Below are 27142 nucleotides of genomic sequence, written 5' to 3' on the forward strand. Positions count from 1 at the left end.
ACAAGCCAAGAGTGTGTCGATGTAGGCTTCTATCTCACAAGCTTGGAGTAGGTGATGAGCTCTCCATTAAAGCTTGGGAAGAGATAGTCTTCTCTTTCTTCACACATGAGATTGTGTGAGTGTGTGTGTGATAATGCCTTGCAAAAATCAGCCCCCTCTCTCTCTTGGGCGAGCCCTCTTGCTATTTGCTCTTGCAGGCTCCCCATTGGACCTCCCCACGTCAAGCTGATGGCTATTAAGCAACATAAGTGATAGCCTTCTGACATGTGTCCCCCTTTCCCCTTTTAATCAATTAAACTTAATTGATTTAAATGAATTAAATCCCCATTGGACCTTTCCCCATTATGACCAATAGGAATTAAGTAGCCCATTGGGCTGCTCAATTCCTATCGGACCCCTTCACGGGCTGTCCAATAATCATCCAGGAGACTTAATTTTCATTGGTTCTTTTTATTAAGTGTTTTAAAATTAATTAGGCTAAATTTACTCTAGCCTAATTCTCATTGGTCCACTTCAAGGGTCATCCAATAGGAATTGGGTACACCTTGTGGGCATCTGGCCTAGGGAGCTGACATGTGTCCCTCATTCCCTTTGTGTAAAGGGAGCTTGTGTGTGTGTGTGTGGCCGTCTCTCTCATCCCCTACTTGCTAGGCTCGCCCCCTCCTATGTAGGGATATTCAAAGACTTTTTTGGTCACACACAAAGCATCCAATTCCCTTAAGGTTGACCTTCGGACACAACCTTTGAATTTTGGAACCTTAGCATTTTGGAAGTCTTAATGGGCTGAACCTTCCTATTCCCTTAAGGTTGACCTTTGGACACAACCTTTGAATTTTGGAACCTTAGCATTTTGGAAGTCTTAATGGGCTGAACCTTAGGGTCTTTTTAGCCCATTGTTGCACATGGTTCTTCTGCAGATGCCCCCCCCCCTTTGGATCCATATTTTCCCTCCTTTGGATCCCTACTATGGCCGGTCTGCTAGCTTAACCAATATTCTAGCTTTTTCTCCCCTGGCACTTTCCCATATTAAATGATCAGTTTAACATGAGAAAATCTTTTAGGAGAATTAGATATTTATTATTATGACACAACATGTGTTTTTTTGGATTGAATATTTAAAGATAAAGATGTAATTGTTTAGCTTGAACTTTCAACCTTCACTAGACTCAACTCCAATTCAATGCAATGTAGCTATCAAATCACTCTAGCTAGATGTGTGTGAGTGGTTGAAGAAAGCCTGTTTAGTATTTTATCCTATTATTGATTATCGGCGTGGCCTCTACTTCCCACTTGGAGAGCATGAAACCTCCAACCCGCCAATGTTGTCGCACCAAAAATCAAAGCAAGTGCCTTTTCATTTGAGAAGGCTTATACTTGTTTTGCATGCTCGACAAGAAGAAGAGTATTTTAACATCATAGGAAACTATCCCAAGAGACCTTAAAGATCTATCCGAGGACGAGAGTTGAACTCAAGACTTGTTATTCAAGAGGGAAATGGTGTAACAAATCTACCACAAAGAAAGAGAGAGAGAGAGAGAGAGAGAGAGAGAGAGAGAGAGAGAGAGAGAGAGAGAGCATTGGGAAGGTGCACCAAAATTGGGCAGGATTTACACCTATACCACTCCCTACAAGCAAGCAGTGCCAACAAAACTTCTAACGGGCAAATGGTGTAAAGCATCATTTGTATTGGGGGCTTGCCTTTGGTCCTGCAACCGGTTCAGTGGGACGCAGCTCTGAAACTTCGTGGGGCATTTTGTGTAAAAATGGCCGGCGGCCCTTTCATGTGTAAGCGCCCTTAGGGTTTTATATCTTTAAGGTTCGTATTGAGCAGGTTCTTTCTCGCCCACAGCACAGTCGCGGGAGGGAGCGGAAGGAGCAAAGCAATCATGAGGTGAGGATTCCTGAGTCATATGAAATGCTCTTCTGTGGGCGTCCCTCCTTATGTGAGGGAGGAGATGGGTTGATCTCTGGAAAGCCTCTCAAGGCTGCAGTTGAATTTGGGCTGGTTCGACTGCTCTCCTGCTTTTCGGTCTTCTGTTAGCCGATCGGGATTCTAGCAGCCATTTTTATGATGCCAATATTGTTTTTCTGCTATCTACAGCAAGCTTCAGAGCGATGTGCTGAGAGAAGCCATCACGCAGCTCGTGTCGGAATCGAAGGAGAAGAAGAGAAAGTTTGTGGAGACGGTTGAGCTTCAGATTGGGTTGAAGAACTATGACCCTCAAAAGGACAAGCGTTTCAGCGGGTCAGTTAAGCTCGCACACATCCCGCGACCCAAGATGAAAGTGTGCATGCTAGGAGATGCCCAGCATGTGGAAGAGGTGAGTGCTAGGCCCTTATTATTTGCTCGAGTTGATCCTGCAGTTGCTTTTGTAGGCTATTGAAAAGCAGAGAATGTGCATGTAATCTTGTGCTTTATTGTTTATGCTATGGACAACGTTCTGTCAACTGTTTTCCACATATGCCTGTAGATAGGTTATGTTTTCCTTGCATCCATGCCCACATCTCTCTAAGTTTCAAAGGATTAAGCTTGTTGATCATCGTCGATGAAAGTTAGGGACCATCCACAGGCCTACCTTACCCGGGATACTTCCTTTTCAACAACGTTTTGTTTAGATTATATACTCAACGATTGAAGTACTGATGATCTGTAATAGAAGTAGTGCTGTAACTTCGGCCAGGCCTGATGTCTTAGGCTTGAATTGAAGCTGTACTAATTGAATGCTGCTGTATAAAATAGCTTAATCAAAAGTTCAAATTTATGAGAAAATTGCAAACCTACAATAGTAAGGGATTCTTGAGAATATAAACACACAATATGGAAATGTTCAATGATTATAATAGGTGGCTCTGCATGCAACATTGAATGAGAGAATGTTCTGATTTTTGGCTTGCTTCATTTTTTCACTAGGCGGAGAAGATTGGCCTGGATTGTATGGATGTCGATGCGCTGAAGAAAATGAATAAGAATAAGAAGCTTGTGAAGAAGCTGGCAAAGAAGTATCATGCCTTTTTGGCCTCTGAAGCTGTCATTAAGCAGATTCCTCGTCTCCTGGGTCCTGGTTTGAACAAGGCGGGGAAATTCCCTACTCTCGTCTCTCACCAAGAGTCATTGGAGGGGAAATTAAATGAGACGAAGGCCACTGTTAAATTTCAGCTGAAGAAGGTGCTGTGCATGGGTGTTGCTGTGGGAAACCTTGAAATGGAGGAAAAGCAGCTTTTTCAGAATGTGCAGCTGAGCGTGAACTTTCTCGTATCCCTCTTGAAGAAGAACTGGCAAAATGTAAGTCTGATGACATGATTACACTCTCTTAAGTGATGTGCTTGTCTGTCGAAGCGTCTAAGCATGCTGGTGACTTCATTTATTGCAGGTGCGAGTTTTGTATTTGAAGTCGACTATGGGGAAGCCTCAAAGAATCTTTTGAGCTCGTGCTGAAGTGTTGAATCCAACTCTAGGATACTTTGGTGCTGACATGCTGCTAAATTTTGTGGTGTGCATGCGTGCCAGGAGGCCAAGTGCCTCTTCTGTTGTATGCTCGTTAGGTAGTACACAAGATGAGGTTTTGTTCCAATTTTGCTTCTTGAGCATATTTTACTTGTTTAATGTATTTCTGAGGAATGACTTCAACAACATGAATTCGGCAATACTTTTCGTAAAAGATGATTTCTGATTCTGCTGTAGCCTTACCTCTGACTTCTGCCTCTGATTGCTGTAAAAATTGGCCTGTGTGAATTCTATACTTTCCTAAGAACGTACTGTGCGTGATGTCCGCTTCTCTCTTGAGTCATGTTAGGGTTGAGAATGGCTCTTCCTTAATTTGCACTACAAAGTCTGTCTGATTACAACATCAAGCTTAAATTTTGTGGTCCTCTGAGGTGATCTCAGGCCCAATGGAATAGCAAAATCATTCGTGCATGCACTGTCAGTTTGGAGTGGAGTTTTTGCAGTGTGTAAGCAAGACCGTCATTGAATGGTTGTGAGAAAGCGGGTTGATTGTAAAGATGGCTGCTATTGCTGCAGATATCATATGCCTAGACTATTGTCTTTGCAATGAGTGTCATGAGGCCTGCATTGGTGTGCCTGTAAATGCTAGTTCCCTTATTGTCAAGGTTTTCAGTTCAGTAGCTCTGACTGTTGGCTCATGTGCAACTGTATGGGTTCTACTGGGTATTTCATTTAAGTTCCATGGCCTATGTATATTACAGCGCCATTACCCACCTATAACATTTTCCCTTTTCCCATTAGGGCCTGCAGTGCTGTTTTGGAATTCATTAGTATTTTTGTAGGCCTATTTTGTATTTTTACTTCAGGTAGTAGGGACTCTGTGCCCCGTTTGTTGTATTTTATCTCTCATTGGAGATGTCCATATTGTTTGGTTACTCAGGGCAGGTTAATATGTCTGTGGCCTTAGGCCCCTGTCACACTGGGCCGCCTGCCCATCTCTGATTTGCAGGGTGGGCACCCAGTTCGTGTCTCAACAGGCCATGACACAAAAGGTAAACAGCCAACCCTCGCAGCCCAGATGGTGGTCTCCCCGCTTCTTGCTCTGACGGGCAGAGCTCAACTCATATCTCTTGGACTCCTGCCATTGCTTTTTGAGAGTTGGCCGCCACTCTCGAAACTTGGGCGAGCTTGTGAGGCTGGCCATCTGACAACATATAGCCCCAAATTACCCTTTTCACAGACGAATGAGGCGGCACATCAGCTTGGCCAAGCTTTGGGTGTCCCAGTGTGACAGGGGCCTTATTTTCCCTGCAGCGATGCACGGTAGCTGGGTTGGAGAGGGTGCTGCTCTGTGAAGTGAGAGGTTGGGGGTTCCATGGGCATCCGTGACTCGATGGAGCTCTAATTTTTTTATTCCATGAAACTCATGGGCAGATTAAACCTCTGCCGTTGGTCCCTACCCTTTTTGGACGTGCCACTTATGGTTGAGGCTCTGCCTTAATCTGTAGGTCCCAAAGATGGATTTGGCTGAGTAAGAGTGCGGTCACTGCCTTATCTCTGCGTTTTTTTTACCTCATCTGTCTTCGATATTGTACTGTATCAAAAGAAAAAATGGGATACTGTTGGTGAAGTCCTTTGATTGCAATATGTCTTGGTTGCTGCATGGCCTGGAAATTGTTCTACCTGGTCTTGCATGCAGATTTTTGAACACAATTCATGCGGATTCGTACTTTCAATTGTAAACAGTTAGCTCTTAATTGTGTGGAGTCTGTAATTGAGCATTTGTTAGCAGTATAGATCCTAGAATCTTTATGCCTAAATAAACATGTGAAGAGACACTGAAAAGAATCTAAACAATGTGCCCTTCTGAAAGGGGATGTGCTCAGCCCCTCTGCCCACCTGTCTGGTTGACGATTAAACGCCTGGTTCTTTCTCCGATGTCCGATAATTGTGGATGCCTGGATTGACTTGCACCAAAATGGATTGAAACATTGTGTTGCTGCTTGTGTTTGCTATCATTTTAAGGTGAGGATTGTATCGAATATGTGCCATCCTTTGTGCTCATAGTTATCCATCCTATCCTTAAAACCAGACAATCCACGTGATTGGCACTGAATCTTTTTGTCATGATATGTTATGCTGATGGACTGTTTTGCCCCAATATGCCTGCCCAGTAGGCCATTTACGTGTGTGAGGTGGACTGCTTAAAATTTAAAGTATTGGCTACACATCTCCTGTAGGGTTGGCCACTAAGAAAGGAATGGCAACTTGTTAATGAATGTTGCTTTGCAGGTCTTTGCTATCAAATCACACTTTTGACATTCGAAGTCTTAGTAAGTTGAAGTCAGCCAATTGCATAGAGGCAATCTTTAGTAGAGGAGAGTACACCTGCATGTGCACAGGTACTTGTGCATGAGTCATTTCTAATGCCAACTGAAATACCATCATGATCTTAACGCAAAGAGTTGCTACCCTTATGCAAGCATGTTCAAAATCTACTTTACCAGGAAAATGTGAGTTTCCAAGTGCAAATTGAGCTTGGATTTCAACGGAGTGAGAGATGAATAAACTGCGTAATGTTAACATTACTTAGTTCGGGCAAGAATATGAAAAACATGGTTTTAATGTTTCCAGATTATCAAAATTGAAACCAAAGCTCCCAAAATAGAAATCAGTTTTGTACGAAAACCCAATCACACAATTATGCACAAAATCTACTACAATGAAATAATCACACTTCACAAGATGATATCTCATTTATTAGGAGGAAATCAATTGCAATCAATGTGAAACCAACTCAAGTGCTTAGAAAATTTAAAACCTTGCATCGAAATGAATCCTTATCATATGATCAGGATTCTATCAACGACAAAATGTTTCGAGGTCGGATCTCTTGCATCATTTTGTATAGCAACATATTAGCTCTTGAAGAAGTTGACCTTTGTTGAGAGAAAAAGAATCACTTACAATGAAATAAGGACAAGAAAAGGGCTTTTTGATAGCTACAATCTTGTTTTGATTGTTTTGATGTCACTAAGAAAAAATTGACCTTTGTTGAGAAAAAAAGAATTACTTAAAAATGAATTAAACAAGAAAAGGGCTTTTTGATAGCTACAATCTTGTTTTGAGGTCACTAAGAAACAATGCAATGAAGCTCTTAGTCTATTGAGCTTCTTATAAAATGAATGTCTCTCTCTAAGAAACTACTTTAATACCTAAGTCCCTAGTTTGATTGAGGCAAAAATACTTGTCAAACCTCTCACTATCTCTCTTTTTTACCAAGTACATACAAGTAGACAAGGACACTATATGCACAAGAGAATAGATATGAAAGTGATCACTTGTAAGGTAAGAAGATGGTGACATAATTTTTGCATACAACTTAGCATAAGAGAATTGAGAGAGGAATCTTACAAGAGAATGACTTAAAATTGTAGTTCCCAAACTCCATGGTGTCTCATGTGGGGTTCAATATTTAATTTTATTATTGATTTATTTAGGTGCCAAAAATTTGAGGTTTCTCTTTATACTTTAGTTCATGTGTGGTACCTATCACTTATTGCATGACCCCTTATAGACTGAGCTCTCACTAAATATGTACAATGGAGTCATTTTGACTTATTGAAAAAATAACCACCATAAAAATAAATGGTTGAGGAATATTATTTTATTTACCAATGCTTTCTTCTCAGTTCTCAGAGTTCCAATCTACACAACATCAACTTGTATGGAAGAAGACATCACAATAATCAATCATTACATGTTAGCTATTCCAATTGTAATGCTAACCACATACAATATGAGGGTGCTCAATATCATAACATCCCTCCCACTAGGTATAGCATCTGCTCTCAGTTGCTCAATAGAGAATCAATTGGACCGTGAGTGATAAAAATTGTGGAGAAGATTTGCAAAGTTCCAAAAAATTTCAAGTATCCATTTGACATCTCCTTTAGGGTAGCCTTTAAAAGTCAAAAGATAGCGGTTCTAAACTATGCCAATGCATGTGGTGGTAGTCTCATGATCAACTATTTATACATGAATGAGTTCTTCTTGATCTATAGATCCTCATAAATGTGATGTGTAGTAGGTCCTTGAAAGGGTCGTTAAAGACAAATGTGAAAGAAGGACAATAAAAATGGGGAGCAAGCTTTACAAAAATATTGGTGTCAACATGTCTAATTCTTCGCTTTTCAATTCAAAGCGTAACGTAACCACCCTCCTTAAATTCATGTGCTTTGCGATATTTATTACCATGTTTAGTGTAAAGTTCTTGTGAATGCTTTGATATCAGAGTGAACACTTGCATAAATGTCATGAAAATTTCCAGTAAAACTATTCGCAACAGACACAATATTAGAAAGAGATGTTGGAATAAACGTTGCAAGGAAGTACACACAACTTATAGACGATGAAGAAGCTTAGTCACACAATTGAGAGTGTATTGCTTATTGCACAAATGGAAAGCCCTAGAATGATGGTGTATATACAATTTATTGGAATGAAAACCTCCTAGTGAGGAAAAAAATACAATGGGGTCCTAAGTGTGTTCACACACATCACTACCACATATATGGTAGAAAAGCCCCCTGGCAGTGATGGGTGAACGAGAGCTAACACATAATGTATAGAGAAGTGCCATGTCCTAAGGACATGATCAATCCACAAAGGGAAGCAAGCTCACAACTTTGCAAAAAGCTTTAAGCTTCTCACGAGGCAACACCTTTGTGAACAAATCTGCAAGGTTGTCTTGGTGTTGGCACATAAGCCAAGCTGATCTCTCTTATCGAGAGTCTTTCTCTAACGTAGTGATAATGCACCTCAATGTGCTTTATACAAGCATGAAATATTGGGTTTTTTGGTAATTACCAATGCGCTCTGACTATCAGTGTAGATGATGTTGGCAGTGTCCTATCCAACACCCAAATCAACCATTAGACGTCTCAACTATACCTACTCAACCATAGTTGTGAAGACTGCCTTGTACTCAGCTTCACAACTAGAAGTGGCCACAGTAGGATGCTTCTTGCTCAACCATGATATGCATGAATTGCCAAGTATGAAACAAAAACCACTTGTGGACTCTTGTGTGTCATAAAACCCAGCTCAATCCGAGTCCGAAAAAGCATGCAAATCTGGTGGCAATTATCTCCCTTTGGGATAAAACATTCCAAGATGTAAAGTGCCACTCAAGTAGCGAAATATCCTCTTTACAGCCTCCCAATGCTTCGACCGTGGGCTATGCATAAATTTGCTGACCTATGAGATTGCAAAGTAAATATTTGGCCTCGTATTGTATACATAAACAAGGTATCTAACAACAATCTGATAAAGAGTGACATCGGCAAGATTACCAGTATCATGAAGAATTAATTTCCAACTGCTTCCATTGGAGTAGCAATGAAGACTTAATTTCGAACATGTTACCATTGGAGTAGCAATAGGTTTATAGTCCTCAAGTCCAAACCTACATAGTAATGTCTCTACATAGTTTGTTTGACACAAGGAAATACCTTCATCACATACCCAAGTAATGATGCAAAAGCCCCAAGTCTTTCATCTTGAAAGTAGCATTTGAATTAGCCTTGATTTCATCAATGTGTGTCTCATTCTGGCCAGTAATAACCAAATCATCTACATATAGAACGACGATGAGAAATACATCACCCTCATAATTGACATACAAGGAGCTTTAATTGGACTGTTACGAAAGCCTTGTTTAACCAAATGAGTGTTAGTTTTCTCATACCAAGCACAAGGAGACAACTTCAGCCCATACAAAGCTTTGTTACATTTGCACACTTTATTTTTTTGTCCTTTCTTGACAAAACCGCGAGGTTGCATTACATAATCTGCCTCAAATATATCACCATTCAAGTAAGCAGTAACAATGTATGATTGATGTATATTCCATCCAAAATGAACTGCCAATGCACGTTGAAAACAAACAATAGTCATACAACAAATGGGAGCAAAGATATGTTCATAATCAATGCCTTTTTGTTGAGCATAACCATTTGCAACAAGTCTAGCCTTGCAACAATCAATCTCGCCATCCAACTTATGTTTCAACTTGTAAACCCACTTTGTACCAATGGCCTTTTTGACAAGAGCAAATCACATAAAGTCCAAGTGTCATTTTCTATAAGTGCATCATATTCTAATTGCATGGCAGCCATCCAAATTTTTGAATTTTGTGCTTCATAAAAAGAAAGAGGTTTTTCCTCATTACATAAACTAGAACAACCAAAGCATAATAATCTGACGCATAAGATGCAGGTCGAGAACTTGAACGAGTATGACTAGACATATGTGAATCCACTTTACTATCATGCAAAGTATGCACCAGCCGTTTTGGCATATATCTCTAGCCTCCTAATTATCAGCCCTTTCAACATCAAGTACATCATGTACCTCTGCATCAGTAATAAGTTGATATGTAACATTTTTAAAAACCCTAGTATAGGTTGTACATTTGCCTCATCGGAATCTATATTCAAGTTTCCACCATTAAAAAGAGGCAACAAAGTGTCATATATGTCCTGTCAGCGTACATTACAACCTCTGGTACATGATAACAAAGGTTGAACATAATATTTCACAAACAAAACCTCTTTTGCAACCAAGATACGTTTTGCTTATGGATGGTATAACCTATTACCTTTTCTTTCAATACTGTAACCAACAAAAATGCATTTAACAACTTATCATCCAATTTTTTGGGGCTTCGTTTGTGGCACCAAAGCATAAGCTAAAAAACCAAAGACACGTATGTGATCAATAGATGGCTTTTTATCATGCCATGCTTCATAAGGAATCATAGATTACAAGGCCTTGATAGGACACCTATTAAAAGTACATAAGTACTATACATGATAGCCTTAAGCCAAAAAAAATGTGGCAAAGGTTGACTCTTGACCATACATTGTGTCATTTTTGTAAGCGACATTATTTTTTTCAGCAACACCATTTTGCTGAGATGTATATGGCACAATATATTAGTGTTTTATCCCACGATTAGCTAGAAATGCATTGAAGTCATGAGACATATACTCCACCCCTCAATCTGAACTGAGGGTGCCCATAGTACATTTAGAGACATTTTCAACCATAGCCAAAACATTCTTGAAGCACATGAGCACTTTGGACTTAGCTTTAGGTAGATACACCCATGCATGCCTGGAGTAATCATCAATAAAAGTCAAGACGTATAGGTAATTGCCTAAGGATGGAGTTTGCATAGCCCCACAAACATCATTGTGCACAAGTTGCAACTTGCATGTAGCCCTTACTAAACCATCCTTTTGGAAACTTTGAACATTGCATCTTACCCAAAATATAACCTTCACAAACATGCTTAGAAGGTGCATCAAGAGGTGGTAAGAAGTATCCATATTAGATTTTTGCAAAAGTAGCAAACTGGCAAAAATTCAAATGCCCAAAATGTGCATGCCAAGGTTTTGCATCTGAAAGAGCCTTTGAATCCACAATTGCATTTGCAAAATTCTTCCCACACTTTCCATACAAAGTGAGATTATACAACCTACGACATAAAATACCACATGCAACTATTTCATCACCAAAACTGAGATCATGAATTGTACATCTATCATCCATAAATTTGACAACAAGACCAAGTCAGCAAGTGCAGATATTGATAGAAGGTTTTTTTTCATCCCTAATACATAAAGTGCATAAACAAGTGTGAAAGGACTACCAAGTTCAGAGCAGTAGTCAACACAATCTTTCCAATTCCCTTGACCAAATAAGAGGCATTGTTTGGCACAAATGATCGTATTCCTATGAGGGACAGACTAGAGAGAGGTAAACAAGTTACGATGTGAAGTAATGTACTTTGTAGCACCACTATCAAAGTACCACACGTGTGAATCTACCACAACTGACATACATGCATCATGTACAAAAGGATCATAAGTACATTGCACTAAATGTCCACTTAGCATCTACATCAGCATCACAATGTCCTTTCCTAGCAGATTCTACAATAGCTACACTTGTAGGGTATCTAGTCTCTTTCTTCTTGGCCTCTTTTACATTTAACTTAGGACATTGCTTTATCAAGTGATCATTACCCTTACAATAATGAAAATGCATCTTTTTCTTTCCCTTTTCACTAGAATTCCCAGAAGAGGTGCTGCCAGTAGAAGCATTAGGAACATGTGATTTTCCACTCACTCAAGAACCATGAGAAGTGGCGACATTCCTATTACCACCTTTCCTTTGTGCAACAACAAAAGCATGTTCTACTACACAATGTTTAGCCTTGTTAATTCTTGAAAGTGACTCTTGCAATAGCAATATGCATAATGCATCAAACTTGACAAATTGAGGGTTTCTTTGGGTCATAAGTCTCCAATTACTAGAAAGATCCTGGTAAGAATGTGGCAATGCATCGAGAACAGTCTGCAAAAGTGAAGTGCTAGAAACGACTTCACATACAGAAATGAGTTTGCTACAAACGGATGGGTGGAAGACCCTGCAAAATAGAAAAAACTACATGCTACAAGCCATAAAACCGACTAAACTGCATACCTGTCTAATCCCACAAGACATAATCAAAGTCATACGCGAACAGAGAGATGCACAGAGCGAGAGAAAGAGAGAAAAAATGTACATGTGCACCTCCTAGAGCGGAGTGCTACATCAACATGACGAGAGAAGGAAGGAGAGGAGAGAAGAAAGACACAAGCACTGGGTACAATCTCCTCCCGTGCCAGAGTGATCATTATCCTCTTGCATGTATTTATTTATAGATTTCTTGAATGCTCAAAGTGAATACATATTGGCCGGGCGGACATAAATGGCCATAGCTCATAAAGAGCTCCTAAATAATGAAATGTCCATAAATATGCTATCCTTTTGCATCACCCTTAGCTTTTTTTACCTGTCACCTGCAATAAATAAATCATTGGCTATTTTTATTACAGAGTTGCTCATTAATATCCTTGATACCAACAAGAAAAGTGTCCATGCCATCTTCCTCTTGCATAATATTTGATTCCATCTCTTTACGCAGCAATGCAGTTTTAGCCTCATTGTGCGACTTGTATAAAGATCACCCACAGTATCCCAAGCCTGTCTTGTTGATTTTGCTGAGCGAATGTAAGGAATAATAGTGCACTTCGCAGATAATGCAATCAATAGACGAGCTTGCACATCTGTAACATCCCAATGAGCTTGCTCAGTCGTAGGCAAAGCAACTCTAATAGAAGCAGACGTACCAGAGCCTGCACATCCTCAACAAAGCTTGTATCCATAGAAGACGTACATACATCAATGCCCTACACAACATTCCAAACTCCCTTTGACATAAGAACATGTGTCATCATGTAAGTCCACCTTGATAGCTATTCCCATCTAGTTTATCCTCAATAGCGAATATCTTGAAAACATATGTATTGTTGTCAGTCATTGCGAGTGACTACACCTGATGTGAAGGCTATCCAGAAAGAGAAAAAAAAAGTATAACTGACACGCGCTATATAGCACAAGCCAAAGAAGACTGTAAGGGACCTATTTTGTAGAAAATTGCAATGATAAAATTTGCACAAAAGAAAAAAATTGCCTACGGAGTACTACATGTAGTTGAAATGGAGGTGAAATGAGCCCGAATCAAACTTTTGACGCTTACCAAAGCTCACCTAAATTGGAGAAAATGAGCAGGCGGGTGCCGATGATGCTAGCAACTATGCTCTAGAGGACGCAACCTGCTCTCTGATAACAATTGTTGGAATTAGGATTGTAGGAAAACACACACAACTTGGATAAGATGAAGAAGCTCAAGGCACACAACATAGAGTTTATTGCTTAGTGCACAAATGGAGCCATAGAATGATATATATACAATGCACGGGGGAAAACACTTAGTGAGGGAAAAATGCTCTAGAGGTCCTAAGTGTGTTCACACTACATACATGGTAACAAGAGAATGACTATACATAATCTCAAATGGAGATTTACCTATAGCAAAGTGAGCGGTATTGCTATAGGTAAACTATAATATATGCATGTAATCATCCCATTTCTTTGGTTGAGAAGAAACATAAGCTTTTAGTTAATCAACGATGATACAATTAGTTACTTTCGTTTGACATTAGCCTCATGCTAAAATGTAGAAGTAAAATCAAGTGTAGTACCAAGATTTTAAGAAACTGTAGTTCAAAAAGAACTACAAAATTTGGAATCTTGATCACTTTAGGCAAACCATGGTATGGAAAGACAACTTTAAGAAACAAAAGCACAGTGGTGTGCTATGAGAGTTTTCTTGCAAGGAATAAAGTGTACTTGTTTAGAAAAACAATCAATGACAGTCCAAATCATATCATGCTTGTGAATAGTGAGTGGAAAACTAGTAACAAAGTCCATAAAAATGTGTTCACAAGGTTTTTCGGGATTTGCGACAGGGTGTAAAAGATCCATTTCTTACTTGCTGCTGCTGATTTAATCTTTTAGCAAAAAAAAAAAGAAACATACTGTTTAACATCACTTTTCATAGCAGGCCTATAAAAATCCTGACATAAGTTCTAAAATATAACAAAAAATGCTTCATAGCCGGCATAGGGTGGTTTATGTAGCTCTTTAATGAGTAAAAAAGGAAAAGATATTTTGACACAGTTTCTATTTAAAATAAACAACTTTTTCTTGTGTGATGTATTCCAAAAATGTATGCACAAAATTGTCAAGCATATGCAAACATGTTGTTTTGAAATCATCATCTTGTGTATACATATCATGCATATAATAAAATGAGGTACCCACAATGGTTGATAGATTGTTAGGAGAGGATCTTTGAATAAAATAATTAGCCACAACACTTTCTTTACTAGGTTGCTATTGAATGCTGGGCTGAAAAATTTGAATGAAGGAAACCTACTTCACATGCCTATCATGTATCAAGGGTTGAGATAATAAATAGTTGATACTTTGTTGATTAGTTTTTGTTAAGTATGGAGCTTGATTTATGAGGAGAAGGCCCCCATTATGAGGAGAAGCCATCGTGCGTGAAGGAAAATCACTCATCGGAAACCAAAATTTTCACGGACAAGAATCAGGGGTAACTTTAAAGGCCTCGGGGGCGGAGGCCCCCGAGACTTTTTTTCGCCGGAATATTCTTTTTCGCCGGACTTATCCGCACAAGGGCGGCTACACATGGCTGTCTCTCATAAGAGAGGGCAGCCCTTTTGGCCTATAAAAGGAGGCCATTTCTACACACATTTCATAGTGTGAAGTTGATTCAACAAGGTGAGTGTGAGGTGGTGAGAGTGAAGCAAGGCGGGAGCTCCATTAAGGGTATAATCCCTTTGTAAACTACTTCTTGTTTTGAAGTACTAAAGCCATTGAGTGGCTGCTTTCCCGTGGACGTAGCCCACATTGGGTGAACCACGTATATCGTGTGTACTCTCTCTCTCTCTCTACTCTATAATCTCGTGTATATAAATCTGTCTCTCTCCATTAAGTAATCTACTCAATTATCTATTTAGCTACGTCTTATTTCCTAACAACTGGTATCAGAGCAAGGTTTTCTCGTAGCTAAATTATCTCAAGGAAAGGATTCCTTGAATTGAGTGGGAGTTATGGCGGAGGAGGGGAAGCTCAAGATTGAGAAGTTCAACGGCAAAAACTACCAACATTGGAAGATGCAGATTGAAGACTATCTCTACCAGAAGGACCTCTATTTGCCACTAGGCGGTCTTGCGAAGAAGTCGCAACAATGGCAGATGAAGCATGGATTGTCCTTGATCGAAAGGCACTGGGAACAATCCGGTTAAGCTTGGCGTCAACGGTGGCCTTCAATGTTTCGGAGATGAAGACCACGGAGGACTTGATGAAGTCACTTGACGACTTCTACGAGAAACTTCGGCATCCAATAAGGTATTTCTTATGAAGCGCTTGTTCAATCTAAAGATGGCAGAGAATGGTTCAGTTGCAGAGCACCTAAATGACTTTAACACAAACATAAGTCAACTTCGATCAGTGAAAATCAATTTTGATGACGAAGTGCGAGCTCTCCTTATACTATCATCTCTACCGGATAGTTGGGACAACCTTGTGATGGCTGTAAGTAATTCTATCTCTGGCACAAATACTCTTAAGTTTGATGATGTTGTGGGTGTTCTCCTAAGCGAGGAAATGCGAAGGAGGACCACAGGAGAATCATCAAGTGCTGCACTATCAGTGGAAACAAGAGGAAGGCTTAAGGAGAGGTTCAAAAACCAAAAGGGTCGTGATCGTTCAAGGCGGAGCAAGTCACGCACAAAGTCAGTTCTTGAATGTTGGAACTGCGGCAAGAAGGGCCACGTCAAGAAGGATTGCTGGTCCAAGAAGAAGAAGGAGACAGAGTCTCAAGACAACAAGCCAACATTGGAGGCCAATGTGGCAGGTAAAGTAGAGCAAGATGCTCTAATTCTCTCATTAGACAATGTGTCTAATTCCTGGATAGTAGATTCCGGGGCTTCATTCCATGCGACACCACACAAGCAACATTTCCAAGACTACACCAAAGGTAATTTTGGGTATGTATACTTGGGAGATGATGAAGCTTGTGAGATTGTCGGCAAAGGTACAATTTCTGTCAAAACTGCTAACGGAAATGAATGGAAGCTTAAAGATGTTAGGCATGTTCCTTTTCTTCGCAAAAATTTGATCTCTACAGGACAATTGGACGATGAAGGTCAGAACATTGCATTCGGAAATAAACGGTGGAAGATCTCAAAGGGATCTTTGGTGGTTGCCAAGGGAGAAAAGGTCGGTACACTTTACTTGTGTACTGTTAGCACGCAACCTTCAGCTTGTGCAGCAACTACAGAAGTTGATAGTGCAGTGTGGCACTATCGACTTGGGCATATGAGTGCCAAAGGAATGCAAATCCTTCAAACAAAGAAGCTTCTACCAGGTTTGAAAGAAGTGGACTTAGAGTTCTGTGAAGATTGTGCTTATGGTAAACAAAAGAGGGTAAAATTTCAAAAATCAGGAAATGAAAGAAAAAATAAAAAACTTGAGTTGGTTCATTCTGATGTTTGGGGTCCTGCAAGTACACCATCACTTGGTGGCTCATTGTACTATGTAACATTCATAGACGATGCGACTAGAAAAACATGGGTTTATGTCATGAAGAATAAATCTGATATATTTTTCATATTTCAAAGGTGGAAAGCCTTTGTGGAGAATGAAACATGTACCAAGGTTAAATGCCTCAGATTCGACAATGGAGGCGAATATTGCAGCCAAGCTTTTGAAAGCTTTTGTGCTAGCAATGGCATTTGGAGGCAAAGGACAACCCCAAAGACACCTCAACAAAATGGGATTTCGAAAAGGATGAACAGGACAATCATGGAACGAGCACGAAGCATGCGGCTACATGCAGGCCTACCGCTTGAGCTTTGGGCGGAAGCTGTAAGTACGTCTGTGTACTTAATCAATCGGTCACCCTCAACGGCTTTGGATGGAGGAGTTCCAGAAGAGGCATGGATAGGTAAACCGGTGAATTATGCATTTCTCAAAGTGTTTGGGTGTGAGGCTTTCATGCACATAGATAGAAGCCTAAGATCAAAGCTAGATGCAAAGTCCAAAAAGTGTTTCTTCATTGGCTATGGAGAAGGAGACTTTGGGTGTTGCCTATGGAATCCCGAAGATGGTAAAATCTTAAGGAGTAGGGATGTAATTTTTAACGAACAAAATATGTACAAAGATTACTTGGAAAGAAAACAAACAAAAGAAACAGGTGATGAGTACATGGAGCTTGAGGACGGTGAAGACTCAAGGACTGCAAACGGTGACAATGTGCAACAACGTCAACCAAATGAGGAGCCTCAACCTATTCCCCGAAGATCTACAAGAGCAAGTAGACCTCCAGAAAGGTTTGTTCCTTCCTTCAACCATCTATTGATCTCAGATTCTGGAGAGCCGGAATCATACGAAGAAGCTATGCAACATGAATCCAAAGAAGAATGGACGAAGAGCATGCAAGTGGAGATGGACTCACTACATCGCAACCAAACATGGGAGTTGGTTGAGTTGCCTAAAGGTAAGCGGGCACTTCAAAACAAATGGGTGTACAAGCTAAAGGAAGAAGAAGGTGGGAAGAAAAGGTACAAGTCTAGGCTTGTGGTAAAAGGTTTTTCTCAAAAGAAAGGTATTGACTTCAATGAAATATTTTCTCCTGTTGTAAAAATGAACTCAATTAGGCTTGTCTTAAGCCTTGTGGCTGCTCATGATCTAAATCTCGAGCAAATGGATGTAAATACGGCATTCCCTCAGGGTGACTTAGAGGAGGAAATCTACATGCTTCAACCAAAGGGGTATGAAGTAAAAGGTAAGGAGAAAATGGTTTGCAGATTAAAGAAGAGCTTGTATGGTTTAAAGCAAGCATCAAGACAATGGTACTTGAAGTTTGATCGATGGATGTTGGATCATGGATTCACAAGATGCAACTCCGATCACTTCGTCTCCACGAAGAATTTGGGAGATGGGAAATTCATCATCCTAATGTTGTATGTTGATGACATGTTGATTGCAAGTGCTAACATGCAAGATATCAAAGACCTAAAAGAGGAGCTGTCTAAATCTTTTTCAATGAAAGATTTAGGTGCTGCAAAGAGGATACTTGGTATGAAAATATCAAGGGACAGGACGAAGAAGACAATAAAGCTATCTCAAGAAGATTACATCAAGAAGGTACTAGAAAGGTTTGCAATGCAAAATGCAAAACCAGTTTCTACACCTTTGGCTGGTCATTTTAAACTAACGAAGGATATGTGTCCAAAGACACAAGAGGAGATAGCCTATATGTCTAAAGTTCCATATGCTGCAGCGGTAGGTTCTCTAATGTATGCTATGGTCTGGACAAGGCCAGACATTGCACATGCAGTGGGAGTTGTGAGTAGGTTCATGGACAACCCAGGTAAAGAGCATTGGCAAGCTATGAAGTGGATACTTAGGTATCTAAAAGGGACAACAACAAATGCTTTGTATTTTGGAGGAACTGATATTTTTCTAGAAGGGTATGCTGATGCAGATATGGCAGGTGACAAAGATACTCGAAGGAGCACTACTGGCTATGTGTTCACGGTTGGAGGCACAGCAGTAAGCTGGGCTTCAAAGCTGTAGAAAGTGGTTTCACTTTCTATCATGGAAGCAGAGTATGTAGCAATGACGGAGGCAAGCAAAGAAATTCTGTGGCTTCACAGATTCTTAGAAGAGCTTGGATTCAAACAAGACAATTGTGTCTTGTACAGTGATAGCCAAAGCGCTATCCATCTTGCGAAGAACTCAGCCTTTCATTCAAGGACAAAGCACATTGAGGTGAGATATCACTTCATACGCACTCTTATGGAAGAGGGACAACTAAAGCTAGGAAAGGTGCATACAAGTGAAAATCCTGCAGACATGTTTACAAAGGTGGTCAACAAGGAGAAGTTGAGCTTTTGCTCATCTTCAATTGGCATTCAAGGATAAAAAAGCCAGAATGGAAAGCAGTCACAGGTTTGGTTTGGAGATCAGTCTCCAAGTGGGAGATTGTTAAGTATGGAGCCTGATTTACCCTTGTAATTTTCTGTGGTAAAAGCGCACATTTGTAAGGCCCCCATTATGAGGAGAAGCCATCGTGTGTGAAGGAAAATCACTCACCGGAAACCAAAATTTTCACGAACAAGAATCAGGGGCAACTTTAAAGGCCTCAGGGGCGGAGGCCCCCGAGACTTTTTTTTCGTCAGAATATTCTTTTTCGTCGGAATATTATGGCCGGATGGCGGCCGGAAAGTGGTCAGAAAACAACCAGTCGGTTGGCCGGTGGTCGGAAGTCAATGGACGGTGGCCGAATTCAAAAGCGGACTTGTCTTCTCAAGGGCGGCCACACATGGGTGGATTGGAGAGTCCGATTTGGACTTATCCTCACAAGGGCGGCTACACATGGCTGTCTCTCATAAGAGAGGGCAACCCTTTTGGCCTATAAAAGGAGGCCATTTCTACACACATTTCATAGTGTGAAGTTGATGCAACAAGGTGAGTGTGAGGTGGTGAGAGTGAAGCAAGGCGGGAGCTCCATTAAGGATATAATCCCTTTGTAAACTACTTCTTGTTTTGAAGTACTAAAGCCATTGAGTGGCTGCTTTCCCGTGGACGTAGCCCACATTGGGTGAACCACGTATATCGTGTGTACTCTCTCTCTCTCTCTCTACTCTATAATCTCGTGTATATAAATCTATCTCTCTCCATTAAGTAATCTACTCACTTATCTATTTAGCTACGTCTTATTTCCTAACAGTTTTGATGATCAAATCAACACCCATTAGATAATGTTTTCAAGTTTTTAAAGCATGCATTATAGCAATCAATTCTTTGTCATGTATACTAAACTTTGATTCAAAAGGATTAAATTTACGACTCTCAAATGTGAGCGGATGGTTATCTTGCATAAGAATTGCAATACCTTTTCAACTAGCATCAGTAACAACAACAAAGAATGCTTTATCAAAATTAGGCAATTGTAACATAGGTGCATTAGTTAAAGCATTCCGTAGTACAATGAATGAGCTTTCTTGTAAATCAATCCATACATAAGGATTGTTTTTCTTCAATAGGAGAGTCAAATGATGAGATTTATAAGAAATATTAGCTTATGCAGATTTTTTGGGTCTAGGCCATGACTGGATAGCTTCAATTTTCTTTGACTCTACATGAATTCCCTTTCTCAATACAATGTGTCTCAAATATTCAATTTCAAATTTAAAAAATGATTTTTTTTGGGATTCAAATACAAGTGGTTTTGACAAAGAGATCAAATATATGTGTTAATTACTCTTTATGCTCTTGTTCAGATTTATTGAACACCAAAATATCATCAAAGAAGACAATGATGAAATCCTGATGGTCAATAAAAATCTAGTTCATCATACTTGTGAAAGTGGAAGGTGCATTTTTCAGACCAAATGGCATTACAATAAATTCTTAGTGCCCCATTTATGTCATGAATAAAGTTTTGTAAACATCTTCCTCAAACATTTTGACTTGGTGGTACCCCGATTTAAGGTCAATTTTATTGAAAATGTTTGCGTCTTTCAATTTGTAGAGCAAATCATTGATTTTGAGAAAGGAAGCCTATTCTTAATGGAGATCTTGTTTAAAGCCCTATAGTCGATACACATATACGGAAGGCTCCATTTTTCTTCTTAACAAGAAGTACTAGAGCCCCTATGGTGAATTACTAGGTCGTATGAATCCTTGGTCAAGTAAGTCAATGATTTGGTTTTGTATCTCCTTGTGTGTAGTTGGGTTTGCACGATAAGGTGCTCTGTGGGGAGGCCCATTACTTGGAATAATATCAATTTTATGGTCTTCAGGGAGTGAGGGTAGAATTCCAAGAGGAAAATTAGGTATAAAGCAATTCTTCTGGGTACCCTCCTAGTACCCTCCTATTATATGTGGTTAGCATTACAATTGGGATATGGAGTGTTGCGTAATGATAAATTATTATGCTATCTTTTATTTTTTCTAATAGCGAGTTGATAGTGTGTAGATTGGAGCTTTGGGAACTGAGGAGAAGATATCAACAATAGCATAATACTTTTCGGCCATTTACTTTTGCATAATGTTGTAGTTATTTTTCCCATAAGTCGATATGGCTCCATTGTACATAATTAACGAGAACCCACCCTATAAAGGGTCATGCAATAAGTGATAGGTACCACACATGAACTAAAGTGTAAAGAGGGGCCTCAAAATTTTGGCACCTAAATAAGTTAATAATAAAATTAATACTCAACCCTTTGCTGTCTAGGTTGAGGCCCTGTGTGCCAAGTTTGTGGTCTCAATCACAAAGCAAGACCACTCCTAAGCTATCAGGACCAAGGATATGATAGAGAAGGCAAAGATTTGCTCTAAAAGTGGTGAGTGGAAAGGGATTGAGGTGTATGATAAATTATTAGCCCTGAGGTGGTCTAGCTTGAGATTGGGAGGCATCATGAGAGAGCTGGTGCAAAAGTGCAATAGAGAAACATGGGTACTGGAATAGGGTGAATCAACCAAATATTTCTAGAGCTCCATATCGCACTGTCCCTTGGTTGCCTAAAACTACTAGTGTAATTTTGAACCCTTATTGGAGAGAATTTGCAAGGAGGATGAACAATAAAGGACTACAATGGTTGGTCTACTTATGGGATGGAAAAAACAAGTGCTAGAAATCCTCTGACCAATTGAATGACCAATTTCAACTCAATGGAATTGAGAAACTACTTGTCAATAGAACTGTAGAAGGCATGGACAATATTCTGATGCCAATCTAGGAATCTACTTTTGAGTGGAAAGCTTGGAAATGGCCCATGAGTAGCCAATTCTTTAAACCTCATACCAAGGGCATCTATCAAGCGCTAAGTCACGTGGCTGATTGGTTCACCCCTCTTAACAAGCAGTGGAAGAAACAATGGTTGGAAGCTTGATGGGTTGAGGTCACAAAAAACATTTGGAAACCACAGTAGCCTCATTTTATGAAGATAATTTAGTGGAAGGTGTTGTGAGGGCCTTGCCAATAGGTTAAGATTTAGGCACGTGGTATCATGCTTGATAGGTGTTCAAGGTGTCGACTGGCTAGCAAAGTCACCTACCTATTCATGGAATGCCCGGCAATAAGAGGCTTGGCAGGGAAGGTGTGAAAATGGATACAAAGAACTTGGAAGATTGGGTTTTTCAAGAAGGATTTGTGCCTTGGTGGGAAATAGTTTCAAAGTCCTGCCCTTCTAAGCTACACTCAGATTGTCATATATTGTTTCTCAGTAATATCTGGAAGACCAGGAACTGCCATGCATTTGATAGCGACCTCTCTGGGGCTAGCTTCTCAGAGATTGTACAAGAAAGCAAGGAGATAATATAGGTGATATGTAAAAGAGCAAGACTCGGATGATTGGCTTAGGGTGACCCTCACCATCCAATCGAGCCTTGCTGTTATAACGGACTAGTCTTTTGGTGATAGTTCGTTACTTGGTACTTTTGTTGTAATGATTTGCCCCTCAAGGCTTGAATGAGCTATTCTAATGAGTTTTGAAAAAATAAAATAAAAAAAATTAAAGACTCAACCCCACAAGAGATGCTGTGGAGTTTGAGGGCTACAATTTTAGGCCATTCTCTTGCAAGATTCTTCTCTATTCTCTTGTAAGATTCCTCTCTCTATTCTCTTTTGCTAAGCTATGTGTAAGAACATTCTCTTACAAGACTCCTCTCTCTATTCTCTTTTGCTAAGCTGTGTGCAAGGATTGTGTTACCATCTTCTTTCGATATAGGCTATCACTTTCATATCTATTCTTGTGTGTGTGTGTGTGTGTGTGTGTGTGTGTGTGTGTGTGTGTGTGTGTGTGTGTGTGTGTGTGTTTGTGTCTTAAGAGGCCATTCTCACGACATAATCCTTCATCTTGAGCATAATGCTCACTAAGCTCTCGCTTCAATAGCATCATAACCATGGTTCTTTGAAAACACATCAAGGCATTCAAGGCGTTCGAGCTGCTACAAGCAATGTAAAAAGATTTTTTTAAAGGCACTTCAAGCATTGAAGCACCCAAGGCGGTTTTACAATGGGTAGTCTCTCTCCTCTCACTCCATAGGTGTGTTTCCTGTCTCGGCCTGGTGGGTTGTGTAAGCCAAGTGGTGCCCCATAGTGTGTGTGTGTATCTTTCCAAGAGTGTGTGTCGGGTCATTATAGAGGCGTTCTGTGTGTTTCCATTCCGCTCACATTCTTTTGGCGCCCCCACGGAGGACCTTCTTCGAGTATCTTCTGCTTCACGTTTGAAGCTTCGAGATTCGGGATTACAGCTAGCAGGTTACAGGTTACAGGGACAGGTACATGTGATTCACACATCATTTGGCGCCTGTTTGAGCGCATTGTCTGCTGGATTGTACGTTACTTGTGGAAACTTCCATTGTACGCCTTTGTGGAGCCATACTTGGTTTTTTTTGGCAGTCTCAGCCATTTTTGGTCTGGAAGATAGTCATTTCTGAGACTTGACTATACGAGATTTGCATAAGCCTTCGTGTGAGGGTCGATAGCATGAGGTTTTATTGAGCTGGGGGTTTCTCAAATGTGGAGATCCTTTCGGTGATACATGTAGCTGGAGCACCCTTTTTGTGACCTCGCCATAGGCTATGTACTAGTGATTCCTACTCGATGCTCGGGTTCTATTGTTGGTAGTTTATGCATACATATATAGTCTATATTTTGGGTTCTCACTGCTCTATTTCTGGGGAAACTCTGCCAAAAATTTTCCAAGTTATGATGGCTGGTTTTTGGCCTTTTGAGCCATTTATGTTGTTATGTTGCTGAAATTTTGGCAAAATCAGAGGATAAGACAGGTGTGCTTTCTTGGGAGCTACATGCTTGACTTTAATGGATGATCAGAATGGCCCTCAATTCAGTCCTTTTCATTTAACTCAAAGAATCCAGATAAATGTTCATGTGTCCAGGAAGATTTTTTTCCAGCAGCGCATAGTCTTTATGTTCGGGCCAAGAAGATTACGAGAGATCCTGGAATGTCCTTTGCCTGTTGTAATTCCGATGATTAACTATGAAAAATCATTTGATGTGTATGTGTTTATCCTTATCTAAGTTGAGCTCATTGAAGTTTTTGCGAATTGAGTCAATAAAAAGTTTTGGGTTCTTGTACGTGCGTTCGAAGGGGTTCTCAAAACATTGAACTTGGGTAGCCATGGCTTTCTCTTATCCGGAGTTTCATGGAAGAAGTGATGAAGATGTAGAAGACTTTTTGGAAAAGATGGAGGTTGTGTGTATTAGCAACCAGATTCATGACCCAACGCAAATGTTACGTCTTCTCCAAATTTGTTTGAAGAGTGATGCACAAGTTTGGTCCAAAGCATTTGAAGAGGAGTTACGTGTGGATGATCTGTTGGGGTATAAAGCCCAATGTGGTCGCCCAGGTAAGTGGGCGGGCCGCCAGGTATGTACACATGTTCTTTCTTAAAAACCTAATAAGAACTCACTATGCTCTACACATTACAGTAGAGCGAGTTCACCATATCGTCGTGCTCTTCTTCTCGCACTCTCTCTCGCGTCGCACTTCCGCTCGTACTCCTTCAACTGGTATCAGATCTCAGATCGAGGCTCGGGGCAGCACTGTAGGAGGCTAGAGTCACCGTTCGGCCACCGTTCGGCTTCGACAAAGGTCTGCGCAGGCCATTTTCGACTACGTGGTCTCTACGGGTGCAGATCCGACTCTGCAAATTTGGGGTTTTTGGCCTACGACTGCAGGTGCTGAGGATATCGACACTCCTTGAGTGTTGATTTGTGGCTGTCTACACATCGAAGGACAACTCACAGTTCTTGGAGGCGTGTCACATACGACACGGGTGCATCTACACACAGACTGTAGGCGACATCCACTAGTTCATCCAGGTAGCTTGTGTTTGCTGCTTGATATTCCAGATTTCATCCTGACATTGCAGGTACTTCCACATGGGATGTATTGTCAGAGATGATGTATGTTTGTTGAGGGTTTGCTGGCTGTGAGTCACGCAGCAAACAACCGCCGTAGCGGTTACAGCATATAGTGGGAAATTTGTGGATGTATGACTTTGTGGGAAGTCTATGTACTGTCACATTTACTGCAGCCTTTGTTGAGGGTCGAGTGAGGTTTTATTGAGCTGGGGGATTCTCGAATGTTGAGATCCTTTCGGTGATACAGGTCTTGGAGTGATCCCTCGAGCACCCTTAGATAGGCAGCTAGGATGTATTGACTGTGAGTTAGACAGTTGGGATTGCATCTTTGCTTTACTGCCGTTGAGGCATTGTCGCAGTCTATGCTTACAAGACAGTGACAGGACAGTCAGAGACAGTACAGGTGCAGGACAGGTTTACCCACAGCTTACAGTGTCAGAGAGACAGTGTTTTTTGAGCTGTTTTTTGGTCTGTTTTTGAGTACACCAGAGCCATTTTACAAAGGAGACTCTGTCGAAATTTATGCAAAATCTGAAGCTTTATTGGTTCATTTGACAGGTTGATATTGGTTCAGAGGTCAGTTTACAGGGGAAACTCTGCCGAATTTTTCCCAGGAAAGTAAACCATTGTGAAGCGTAGCTATGGCTGGATCACAGGACACTGCTCTTTACAATATCAAGAAGCTGGATGGAACCAATTTCCCATTGTGGAAGCAGCAGATTTGGCACGTGTTGGTACAAAAGAAGCAGATAAAACCTATAAAGCTCAAAGGGATAAAACCAGAAGATATGGACGAAGATGAATGGAGCGAAATAGATGAATTGGCACTTTCTACCATTATGTTGACTTTGGCAGAAAGCGTTTACTTCAATGTAGCAGACGAGATGTCGGCTTATCAAGCATGGTTAAAGCTGAGTGATCTTTATGAGAAGCAGAGTGCAGCTTCACAGGTATACTGGCTTAAGAAGCTTGTTGACTTGAAGATGAAAGAAGGGACACCTATGTCCAATCATTTGAATGAATTCAACACAATCTATAGTCAGTTGTCAGCTCAAGGTGTCAAGTTTGATGAACCTGTTAGAGCTATGTTCCTGTTGATCACATTGCTGGAAAGTTGGGACACTTTTCGCACAGCTTTGAGTAATTCTGCACCTCCAGATGGTTTGAACATAGCAGGTGTAGAAGGAAGTCTGCTACTGAAGAAACCAATAGAAAGACAATGGAAAAAGGCAAAGGAACAGCCTTAGTTGTCTGGGGAAGGACCAAAGAAAAGTACAAAGGTGGAAAGAGGAATCAGTCTCGTAGCAAGTCCCGGAGTGCTAAAGGCAAGAGTGACATAGAATGCTACCATTGTGGCAAGAAGGGTCACATGAAAAGAGACTGCAGAGAATGGAAAGAAGAAAAAGGCAAAGAGAAAGATGAAGACCATGGTGAGAAGAACAAGTCCTCAGTGAAGATTCAAGAAATAAATGTGACAAACACTGTTGCAGAGGATGACAGTCTAGTGTCAGGAGACATCTACTTCTTGAAGAATACAATGGACTCAACTCTTCTTACAGCATCTGATGGAAATGCACTGAGTGACTGGATTATAGACTCAGGGGCATCACTTCATGTGTCTCCAAACAAGGAGTGGTTTACCTCTTATGTGACCACTAAAGATCATGTTCGGCTAGGCAATGGGTAGACATGTGAGATCTTAGGTGTTGGAGATGTTCAATTGAAGTTTCAGAATGGCTCTTCTTTCACGCTGAAGAATGTGAGACATGTTCTCGCAATTACAAAGAGCTTGATCAGCACATGTTTACTTGATGATGCTGGCTACGGGTCACCACTTTTGGACAGAACATGTGGAAGATATCCAAGGGTTCTATGACAGTAGCACATGGAGTAAAGTCTGGAGGACTTTACATGATTTATGTATCAAATGTCTCTAAAAATGTAATCAATGTAATCGAGCAGCCGAACGTTTCTTTGTGGCATAGCTGGTTAAGACATATGTCCAAGAAGGGAATGGAAATCTTGTCTCATTCTGGTTATTTACCTGGATTTTCATTTAATGATTTTGAATTCTGTGAACATTGTCTGTATGGTAAGCAAACACAACAGCCACATAAGCATAGAAGCAGTAGAAGAGATACACAGTTGGCACTTGTTCATAGTGATTTGTGTGGACCTATGCCTAAACTATCTCTAGGGGGAGCTTCTTACTTTATGACATTTATAGATGATTACTCGAGGAAAGT

General features: G+C 40.5%; 2 protein-coding genes across 2 annotated transcripts in view; one reads left to right on the forward strand and one right to left on the reverse strand.

Annotated features, from left to right (window-relative positions):
- The first annotated feature begins 1751 nt into the window (after window positions 1-1751).
- Window positions 1752-3674, forward strand: LOC147460441 (large ribosomal subunit protein uL1). Its single transcript, XM_086507664.1, has 4 exons — window positions 1752-1891; window positions 2102-2321; window positions 2912-3283; window positions 3372-3674. The coding sequence occupies exons 1-4, from the start codon at window positions 1887-1889 to the stop codon at window positions 3423-3425; spliced, it is 651 nt and encodes a 216-aa protein (XP_086363790.1). The 5' UTR covers window positions 1752-1886; the 3' UTR covers window positions 3426-3674.
- An 8540-nt stretch (window positions 3675-12214) lies between these two features.
- The window catches only part of LOC147460442 (uncharacterized), a 67192-nt gene continuing 52264 nt past the window's right edge, over window positions 12215-27142 (reverse strand). The window contains exon 10 of the mRNA XM_086507684.1: window positions 12215-12624. The gene's annotated coding sequence lies outside the window, so the exon portion shown is untranslated. The remainder of the gene's footprint in view (window positions 12625-27142) is intronic.

The sequence above is a fragment of the Adiantum capillus-veneris genome, chromosome 3 (assembly GCF_014529385.1).
Source record: "Adiantum capillus-veneris isolate H3 chromosome 3, ASM1452938v2, whole genome shotgun sequence".
Lineage (NCBI taxonomy): Eukaryota > Viridiplantae > Streptophyta > Polypodiopsida > Polypodiales > Pteridaceae > Adiantum > Adiantum capillus-veneris.

Excerpts from the sequence above, each read along its gene's own strand:
- LOC147460441 (XM_086507664.1), top strand. Across the intron at positions 2,322-2,911 it reads ATGCCCAGCATGTGGAAGAG|GCGGAGAAGATTGGCCTGGA; the intron begins GTGAGTGCTAGG and ends TTTTTTCACTAG. Across the intron at positions 3,284-3,371 it reads TGAAGAAGAACTGGCAAAAT|GTGCGAGTTTTGTATTTGAA; the intron begins GTAAGTCTGATG and ends CATTTATTGCAG.